General features: G+C 38.7%; 2 protein-coding genes across 2 annotated transcripts; both read left to right on the top strand.

Annotated features, from left to right (window-relative positions):
* The first annotated feature begins 330 nt into the window (after positions 1–330).
* LOC117323765 (leucine-rich repeat-containing protein 74B-like) lies at positions 331–10,876 on the top strand. Its single transcript, XM_033879198.1, is given in 11 exon segments — positions 331–556; positions 721–896; positions 1,030–1,137; positions 1,691–1,711; positions 1,713–1,785; positions 1,923–1,972; positions 3,455–3,536; positions 6,198–6,283; positions 6,850–7,044; positions 7,428–7,523; positions 7,881–10,876. Coding segments are annotated over 11 exon segments (1,266 nt in total). The 3' UTR covers positions 8,034–10,876.
* LOC117323764 lies at positions 8,156–10,877 on the top strand. Its single transcript, XM_033879197.1, has 2 exons — positions 8,156–8,513; positions 8,596–10,877. The coding sequence occupies exons 1-2, from the start codon at positions 8,183–8,185 to the stop codon at positions 9,897–9,899; spliced, it is 1,635 nt and encodes a 544-aa protein (XP_033735088.1). The 5' UTR covers positions 8,156–8,182; the 3' UTR covers positions 9,900–10,877.
* The last annotated feature ends 699 nt before the right edge of the window (positions 10,878–11,576 follow it).

Below are 11,576 nucleotides of genomic sequence, written 5' to 3'. Positions count from 1 at the left end.
AAAAGAGATTAAGAAACACTAATAAACAGCAATGTGAAGCCTTACATAGTGTATATGTATTGTGGGGCTCTTTCTTTGACGGGTCTTATCGTGTGTTTGTATTGCTAATAAAAAACACCTCGCTTACAAGTCGGCTGGCGTGTGTCGTGAACAAGCCGATTAGGATACGAGCACCGATTGTTTTGTCTGTATCCTGAGCCATAATGGAGGTCGCTGTTCTCCGTTGATGGTTTTAATAGGATCTAAATGTATTGTCCGTACTAAGCCTTCCGTGTCCAAACACGGACAGTCCATACTCGTCTTTTCTGAATACACTACTAACCAACCAACATGTTTTCCAGGGATCGGATGCCAATCCATCATAAAATCAACCCCTCAGACCGGAAGCGGATAGTTCGGACATCCTCTCGACATTCCACAGCTAAGGCGCGTGTTTCTGTTTCCAAGGATTTGGAAGACAGCTTCTATATCACAAATTCCGTGGTTCCACAGGGCTCCGAAGGTTACTATGACGTCACACTGGAGAGTCCGATCGGCTCTGACAGCGAGAAGGAAGGTAAGAGAGACAGATGGTAGGGATGTGTACGGAAATATGTGACAGGAATGATGTAATTGAATCAGTAAATATTGAATGCGAATCATATACAGACATATATTGTGCTCTCTGTACATCTGTATTATATATGTATCTGTTTATCATTTCCTACTGTCCTGTTCCAGACAAACCGGAGGATGGAAAACGACCGGAATGTGAGCGAGTTTATCTGGCCGCTTGTAAGCAGTGTCGCGTGGCTCCAGGGAAGGGCGTATTACAAGGACTTGGCTCGCAGCGTCTTTCTGTCAAAGGTCTCCAACTGACGTCGCGGGATATCGAACCAATCACATACGCTCTTACAGTAAGTGACAGAGGCTATTTTTGGTAACATGTATGTTGGTGGAAGGTTATCACGTTATCACATGCTTGTTACTGTTATGTCGTATTTGGGGTGCCTTTTTTCGTAGTTTACATAGTCTCAATATCTTTGACAGAGAAACTTTCAAGTTACCACACTGGATGTATCCAGTAACGATATCGGCAAGGATGGTCTGAACAACATACTGCGCATGCTTGACGAGAATATGTCTTTAACAAACCTGGTAAGTAGCAGTCAGCTGAGCCACACCTTACGTATAAACATTCAGTGGGACAACCTACGTCACCGGAAGTGATATAGGACAAAAACAGAGCGAAAACGTTCGTATCGATAAAAATATCTTTTAAAGCCTTTTTTAAAGCATTTGCAAGTATTAGCTTTAATAAAATCAAGAGGGCTACCAACAGTATCATCTATTAGTAAGTAATCGCAGTAAAGTTTGAGATGGATGGGTATTTAGAAGCTCGCGTAATTTAAATGCTGAGAGTTTATGAGTAATATAATTTGGTGTTAAGTGCGGCCACGAGCGGACAACTGTTAATATGTTGGTCAGGTGGTACTTTTGGACCTAGTTGGGTTTTTATATTAAAATTAACTTAGAATTGATAAACACTTTGCTAAAAAGTTTCCGACGATAGGGATATCGTAACATTGTATTTGCTACAAATGTTTTAATTTTCGTTTTGCCAACTTCATCGCCACTTTACACACTCAGTATCACATACCACTGACTATCAATACCAGACATTTTAAATATAACACGTGTCTTTGTTTAGAATATTTCACACAACAATGTAGGGATCGGCCGGTGCCCGGTTAATGAGTGAGCTGATCGCTAACAGTAAAATGTTGAGAACTATATCCGCTTCCGGTAAGTACGATATCCATTTCCGGTAGTAGTAAAATAAGCTTATTGATCTAATTCAAATTATTTTTGAATAACTGGAATTGAATTACTTAATTACGTCATTGCTTTTCTTAGACTCAACAAACAGGTCTTGATTGCAGGTAATAAGTTCGGAGATGAGGATGCTTCATGTATAGCGGAGTCGCTAAAGGTAAGGAAATCCATACCAGCAAAGGTCAAGGTCGATAACAAAAAGCTTGGAAGGCAATACCAACAGACTGCATATTGAGGTACATAGGTTACACACGGTACGAATGGGATACTTACGTTACTCACTACGTATTGGGGTACATACGTTATACACAGTTCGTATTGGGGTAGGTAAGTTACACACAGTTCGTATTGGGGTAGGTAAGTTGCACACAGTACTTATTGGGGTAGGTAAGTTACACACAGTACTTATTGGGGTAGGTAAGTTACACACAGTTCGTATTGGGGTAGGTAAGTTACACACAGTACTTATGCGGGTAGGTAAGTTACACACAGTACTTATTGGGGTAGGTAAGTTACACACAGTACTTATTGGGGTAGGTAAGTTACACACAGTACTTATGCGGGTAGGTAAGTTACACACAGTACTTATTGGGGTAGGTAAGTTACACACAGTTCGTATTGGGGTAGGTAAGTTACACACAGTACTTATTGGGGTAGGTAAGTTACACACAGTACTTATTGGGGTAGGTAAGTTACACACAGTACTTATTGGGGTAGGTAAGTTACACACAGCTCGTATTGGGGTAGGTAAGTTACATACAGTACTTATTAGGGTAGGTAAGTTACACACAGTACTTATTGGGGCAGGTAAGTTACACACAGTACTTATTGGGGTAGGTAAGTTACACACAGTACTTATTGGGGTAGGTAAGTTACACACAGTACTTATTGGGGTAGGTAAGTTACACACAGTTCGTATTGGGGTAGGTAAGTTACATACAGTACTTATTAGGGTAGGTAAGTTACACACAGTACTTATTGGGGCAGGTAAGTTACACACAGTACTTATTGGGGTAGGTAAGTTACACACAGTACTTATTAGGGTAGGTAAGTTACACACAGTACTTATGCGGGTAGGTAAGTTACACACAGTACTTATTGGGGTAGGTAAGTTATACACAGTACTTATTGGGGTAGGTAAGTTACACACAGTACTTATTGGGGTAGGTAAGTTACACACAGTACTTATTGGGGTAGGTAAGTTACACACAGTACTTATTGGGGTAGGTAAGTTACACACAGTACTTATTGGGGTAGGTAAGTTACACACAGTACTTATTGCGGGTAGGTAAGTTACACACAGTACTTATTGGGGTAGGTAAGTTACATACAGTACTTATTGGGGTAGGTAAGTTACACACAGTACTTATTGCGGTAGGTAAGTTACACACAGTACTTATTGCGGTACATAAGTTACCCACAGTACTTATTGCGGTACATAAGTTACACACAGTACTTATTGCGGTACGTAAGTTACACACAGTACTTATTGCGGTACATAAGTTACACACAGTACTTATTGCGGTACGTAAGTTACACACAATACGTTTTTGAGGTATATATGTCATTGAGGTCTGCCTAATTATAATTTGGTATATATGTTTGATATACATGACTTGTGTGTGTGTTTGGTACACAGGTATCCCGGATCCTACAGTCACTAAACCTAAGTCACAATAACTTCCACGAACGAGGAGGGGAGACACTGGCAGAAGGAATTGGTGAGTTGTTCTTACCTACCCAGGTTGTCAATGTCAGGACGTTTATCTATTGTATGAACTACCCAGGTTGTCAATGTCACGACTTTATCTATTGTATGAACTACCCAGGTTGTCAATGTCACGACTTTATCTATTGTATGAACTACCCAGGATGTCAATGTCAGGACTTTATTTATTGTATGAACTACCCAGGTTGTCAATGTCACGACTTTATCTATTTTATGAACTACCCAAGTTGTCAATGTCAGGACTTTATCTATTGTATGAACTACCCAAGTTGTCAATGTCAGGACGTTTTCTATTGTATGAACTACCCAAGTTGTCAATGTCAGGACTTTATCTATTGTATGAACTACCCAGGTTGTCAATGTCACGACTTTATCTATTGTATGAACTACCCAGGTGGTCAATGTCACGACTTTATCTATTGTATGAACTACCCAGGATGTCAATGTCAGGACTTTATCTATTGTATGAACTACCCAGGTTGTCAATGTCACGACTTTATTTATTGTATGAACTACCCAGGATGTCAATGTCAGGACTTTATTTATTGTATGAACTACCCAGGTTGTCAATGTCACGACTTTATCTATTTTATGAACTACCCAAGTTGTCAATGTCAGGACTTTATCTATTGTATGAACTACCCAGGATGTCAATGTCAGGACTTTATCTATTGTATGAACTACCCAAGTTGTCAATGTCAGGACTTTATCTATTGTATGAACTACCCAGGTTGTCAATGTCACGACTTTATCTATTGTATGAACTACCCAGGTGGTCAATGTCACGACTTTACCTATTTTATGAACTACCCAGGTTGTCAATGTCACGACTTTATCTATTTTATGAACTACCCAGGTGATCAATGTCACGACTTTATTTATTGTATGAACTACCCAAGTTGTCAATGTCAGGACTTTATCTATTGTATGAACTACCCAAGTTGTCAATGTCAGGACGTTTTCTATTGTATGAACTACCCAGGTTGTCAATGTCACGACTTTATCTATTGTATGAACTACCCAGGTTGTCAATGTCAGGACTTTATCTATTGTATGAACTACCCAGGTGGTCAATGTCAGGACGTTTTCTATTGTATGAACTACCAAGGTTGTCAATGTCAGGACTTTATCTATTGTATGAACTACCCAGGTTGTCAATGTCACGACTTTATCTATTGTATGAACTACCCAGGTTGTCAATGTCACGACTTTATTTATTGTATGAACTACCCAGGTTGTCAATGTCAGGACTTTATCTATTGTATGAACTACCCAGGTTGTCAATGTCACGACTTTATCTATTTTATGAACTACCCAGGTGGTCAATGTCACGACTTTATTTATTGTATGAACTACCCAAGTTGTCAATGTCAGGACTTTATCTATTTTATGAACTACCCAAATTGTCAATGTCACGACTTTATTTATTGTATGAACTACCCAGGTGGTCAATGTCACGACTTTATTTATTGTATGAACTACCCAGGTTGTCAATGTCACGACTTTATCTATTGTATGAACTACCCAGGTGGTCAATGTCACGACTTTATTTATTGTATGAACTACCCAGGTTGTCAATGTCACGACTTTATCTATTGTATGAACTACCCAGGTGGTCAATGTCACGACTTTATTTATTGTATGAACTACCCAGGTTGTCAATGTCACGACTTTATCTATTGTATGAACTACCCAGGTGGTCAATGTCACGACTTTATTTATTGTATGAACTACCCAGGTTGTCAATGTCACGACTTTATCTATTGTATGAACTACCCAGGTGGTCAATGTCACGACTTTATTTATTGTATGAACTACCCAGGTTGTCAATGTCAGGACGTTTTCTATTGTATGAACTACCCAGGATGTCAATGTCAGGACTTTATCTATTGTATGAACTACCCAAGTTGTCAATGTCAGGACGTTTTCTATTGTATGAACTACCCAAGTTGTCAATGTCAGGACTTTATCTATTGTATGAACTACCCAGGATGTCAATGTCAGGACTTTATCTATTGTATGAACTACCCAGGATGTCAATGTCAGGACTTTATCTATTGTATGAACTACCCAGGATGTCAATGTCAGGACTTTATCTATTGTATGAACTACCCAGGATGTCAATGTCAGGACTTTATCTATTGTATGAACTACCCAGGTTGTCAATGTCAGGACTTTATCTATTGTATGAACTACCCAGGATGTCAATGTCAGGACTTTATCTATTGTATGAACTACCCAGGTTGTCAATGTCACGACTTTATCTATTGTATGAACTACCCAGGATGTCAATGTCAGGACTTTATCTATTGTATGAACTACACAGGTTGTCAATGTCAGGACTTTATCTATTGTATGAACTACCCAGGTTGTCAATGTCAGGACTTTATCTATTGTATGAACTACCCAGGATGTCAATATTGAGTTTTTTTCGGTTATAATGCCTGCCCTGAAAATAAAGGCTCGTTAAAACCAATATCATATCATACAAAAAAGTAAAACCAAATGTAACTAGTATATGTTAATTCACTCTGAGGTTAGTATAGGACGTCAGTACCACTTGATTAAATTGAGGAAGCAAAAGAGTTGCATACTTCTATGATGCATTGTCTTAACTTAGTTTAATAGCACGTGAGTATATATGCTGTTACAGAGGAGAACACGTCCTTGACCGACCTTGACCTTAGTTGGAATCATCTTCGTCTGGGAGGAGCTATAGCGATAGCGGAGGCTCTCAAGGTACGTATATACCAAGTTATTGGTATGTTATATCAGTTATATGTCCAGTTATTGGTGTGTTATATAAGTTATATGTCCAGTAATTGGTATGTTATATCAGTTATATGTCCAGTTATTGGTATGTTATATCAGTTATATGTCCAGTTATTGGTATGTTATATCAGTTATATGTCCAGTTATTGGTATGTTATATCAGTTATATGTCCAGTTATTGGTATGTTATATCAGTTATATGTCCAGTTATTGGTATGTTATATCAGTTATTGGTATGTTATATCAGTTATTGGTGTGATATATCAGTTATATGTCCAGTTATTGGTATGTTATATCAGTTATTGGTATGTTATATCAGTTATTGGTATGTTATATCAGTTATATGTCCAGTTATTGGTATGTTATATCAGTTATATGTCCAGTTATTGGTATGTTATATCAGTTATATGTCCAGTTATTGGTATGTTATATCAGTTATTGGTGTGATATATCACCAGTTATTGGTATGATATATTACCAGTTAATGGTTATTTATAGACATTATAAAGTTGTTTTCTAATAATTTTGACTAGGAGAACAAGACCCTGGAGATCCTTAATATCGCCTGGAATGGTTTCTCTAATGATGGCTGTAAGGTCATTAGCGCCAGCCTTGAGGTCAACACCAAACTACACACTCTCAATCTTAGTAACAATCGTATAGGATACGATGGCGCCAAATCGCTGGCTAAGGCGCTCACCACCAACCGGAACCTTACCCACCTACAGGTTAGTGTTTCCTGTCCTCTGATAGGATACAAAACAGCGATAAGGAGATATATAATAAAGGGTCAGTTTGAGAGGTTATCAAACAGTTTTATTACTAAATAAAGTGTCTATTTCAGGTATTCCGAGTGTCTATTTTAGGTATTCTGAGTGTCTATTTTAGGTATTTCGAGTGTTAATTTTAGGTATTCCGAGTGTCTATTTTAGGTATTCCGAGTGTTGATTTTAGGTATTCCGAGTGTCTATTTTAGGTATTTCGAGTGTTAATTTTAGGTATTCCGAGTGTCTATTTTAGGTATTCCGAGTGTTGATTTTAGGTATTCCGAGTGTCTATTTTAGGTATTCCGAGTGTTGATTTTAAACCATCTGTTTAATTGCACACACAGCTGAACCTGAACTCCGTGTCTACGCTGGGCGCGTTCGAGTTGCTGGTGGCCATCAGAGACAACCCGGGGAGTGCAATAGAATCACTGGAGTTACAGGTTTGTCTCGGGTCAAATAGATAGTTACCATACGGGAATTACAGGTAGGTCTTTGGTCAAATAGATAATTACCATACTGAAGTTACAGGTAAGTCTCTGGTCAAATAGATAGTTACCATACTGGAGGTACAGGTAAGTCTCTGGTCAAATAGATAGTTACCATACTGGAGGTACGGGTAGGTTTAATGGACTAACCCTCTCCCTTCCAACAAACCCCTTAACAAACCGATCGCCCCTAGAATCAATATGTCTTCTGATGCTGTGTGTACCTTGGATTTCTAATGTTTGTGTCATCCTAGATAACCGTGGTCGTCAGATCATTGCATTCCGCCTAAACGATACATTTTTTGGTTTCAGGAGGTACCGGTGCTGGCCTCCGCACAAGTCATTGAACAGGAAATAAAGTCTGTCCGGCCATCCTTCATCCTAATCCATGACGTCGTTGTCCTATCGGATGATCACCTTGCTCTCGCCAGCGTCATCAACAAACGGAAGGTTGTCAAGAGTTGACGTAGTCAATGATGTTGCCGTAGGAGTCATGTACTCAGACCGAAGGGCTCAGATGGGGTTGTTTGGAGATACCAGATAGTCGTCCGCTAAACCTGACCATATATAACACAGGACAGGTGCCTGCGATTACAGTCAGTTTTAGAGGACTAATGTGTACAACACGGACAGACTATATCGTGGTTACCTGTAGACTGTGTACAATGTTGACAGACTATATCGTGGTTACCTGTAGACTGTGTACAACATTGACAGACAATATCGTGGTTACATGTAGACTGTGTACAACATTGACAGACAATATCGTGGTTACATGTAGACTGTGTACAACATTGACAGACAATATCGTGGTTACATGTAGACTGTGTACAACGTTGACAGACTATATCGTGGTTACATGTAGACTGTGTACAACACGGACAGACCATATCGTGGTTACATGTAGACTGTGTACAACACGGACAGACAATATCGTGGTTACATGTAGACTGTACAACATTGACAGACAATATCGTGGTTATATGTAGACTGTGTACAACACGGACAGATCATATCGTAGTTACAGGTAGACTGTGTACAACACGGACAGACCATATCGTGGTTACATGTAGACTGTGTACAACGTTGACAGACTATATCGTGGTTACATGTAGACTGTGTACACTATTGACAGACCATATCGTGGTTACATGTAGACTGTGTACACTATTGACAGACCATATCGTGGTTACATGTAGACTGTGTACAACGTTGACAGACCATATGGTGGTTACATGTAGACTGTGTACACTATTGACACACCATATCGTGGTTACATGTAGACTGTGTACAACGTTGACAGACCATATCATGGTTACATGTAGACTGTGTACAATGTTGACAGACCATATCGTGGTTACATGTAGACTGTGTACAACACGGACAGACCATATCGTGGTTACATGTAGACTGTGTACAATGTTGACAGACCATATCGTGGTTACATGTAGACTGTGTACAATGTTGACAGACTATATCGTGGTTACATGTAGACTGTGTACAATGTTGACAGACCATATCGTGGTTACATGTAGACTGTGTACAACACGGACAGACCATATCGTGGTTACATGTAGACTGTGTACAATGTTGACAGACCATATCGTGGTTACATGTAGACTGTGTACAACGTTGACAGACCATATCATGGTTACATGTAGACTGTGTACAATGTTGACAGACCATATCGTGGTTACATGTAGACTGTGTACAACACGGACAGACCATATCGTGGTTACATGTAGACTGTGTACAATGTTGACAGACCATATCGTGGTTACATGTAGACTGTGTACAACACGGACAGACCATATCGTGGTTACATGTAGACTGTGTACAACACGGACAGACCATATCGTGGTTACATGTAGACTGTGTACACTATTGACAGACAATATCGTGGTTACATGTAGACTGTGTACACTATTGACAGACTATATCGTGGTTACATGTAGACTGTGTACACTATTGACAGACCATATCGTGGTTACATGTAGACTGTGTACAATGTTGACAGACCATATCGTGGTTACATGTAGACTGTGTACAACATTGATAGACCATATCGTGGTTACATGTAGACTGTGTACACTATTGACAGACCATATCATGGTTACATGTAGACTGTGTACACTATTGACACACCATATCGTGGTTACATGTAGACTGTGTACAACGTTGACAGACAATATCGTGGTTACATGTAGACTGTGTACAACATTGACAGACAATATCGTGGTTACATGTAGACTGTGTACAACACGGACAGACCATATCGTGGTTACATGTAGACTGTACAATGTTGACAGACAATATCGTGGTTACATGTAGACTGTACAATGTTGACAGACCATATCGTGGTTACATGTAGACTGTGTACAACGTTGACAGACCATATCATGGTTACATGTAGACTGTGTACAACGTTGACAGACTATATCGTGGTTACATGTAGACTGTGTACAATGTTGACAGACCATATCGTGGTTACATGTAGACTGTGTACAATGTTGACAGACTATATCGTGGTTACCTGTAGACTGTGTACAATGTTGACAGACCATATCGTGGTTACATGTAGATCGTGTACAATGTTGACAGACCATATCGTGGTTACATGTAGACTGTGTACACTATTGACAGACCATATCGTGGTTACATGTAGATCGTGTACAATGTTGACAGACAATATCGTGGTTACATGTAGATCGTGTACAATGTTGACAGACTATATCGTGGTTACATGTAGACTGTGTACAATGTTGACAGACTATATCGTGGTTACATGTAGACTGTGTACAATGTTGACAGACCATATCGTGGTTACATGTAGATCGTGTACAATGTTGACAGACCATATCGTGGTGATGTGTAGACCATGTACAACGTTGAGAGACTATATCGTGTTTACATAGAGACTGTGTACAACGTTCATACGGGCTGTGTTTCGAGATTAAAATACGACGTATTAAGTTATGACTACGTATGCTATTCTTTTTGATACGCCATATAACATACATGATGTCATTCTTACCTGTTATGACACGTGATATCATGTACCTATTATTACGTGTGATGTCATACCTGCTATGACACGTGATATCATTCTTACCTGTTATGACACGTGATATCATTCTTACCTGTTTTGACACGTGATATCATACCTGTTATTACGTGTGATGCGATATAATGTATGACATGTAATGTCAAACCTATTACCAGTATATGTCATGTAATATTTATTATTAAATTATGATATGAATTTGTTAAATGTCGGTGTTTATAAAAATAAATTGAGCATAACATTTTTTATTTCTTCCCTCGTCTGTGTATACATAGCGAGCCTTACACATCCGGGCGGAACTCAAAATCAATGAGCTATGACAAAACACCCAATCAAAATGCATTTAGAGTTTATTTTACGTGTGGTATAAACTGAATGTTATTCATCAGATGTAATAATTATTTCATGCATTTGGAGTTGAATGACATCCACTTATTGTATACAGCAGGTTACAAAAAACGAACAAACAAACAACATAATTTCAATATTATATTTTCGGGATCATATCCATAAAAAATGTGAAATAAAAACCTGATATTTCTGCATTCGTTTCAGTAAGGGTCTTTTTTTCGGAAAATGCAGAAGATGAATGTCGGATACTGAACAAGGAAAAAAAGGTGGGGGAGGATCACCAAATCTATAGAAACTATCATGGAGACATACATGTATGTCTAAGTACAAAAAGCGCTGAAAATAGCCCATTTGGGCCTTACACAGTATCTATCTGCCATTTTTGATATTTTGGATTTTTACACGATCCGCGCGTTTTCAGGATAAAATACATATTTATCAAGTGTCAGCGATGTCATGCAATCAAAGGAACAAATGGAGAGTACAAGTTTAATTAAACTAGTAACAGATAAATATTCATCGCTGTTATTACTTAATTTCGGAGTTATGGAAGTCTATATTCCAAACATAATAATCTTGATTATATTGTTCAA

Source organism: Pecten maximus, chromosome 3, assembly GCF_902652985.1.
Source record: "Pecten maximus chromosome 3, xPecMax1.1, whole genome shotgun sequence".
Classification (NCBI taxonomy): domain Eukaryota; kingdom Metazoa; phylum Mollusca; class Bivalvia; order Pectinida; family Pectinidae; genus Pecten; species Pecten maximus.
This window is presented reverse-complemented; position numbering and strand designations above follow the sequence as displayed.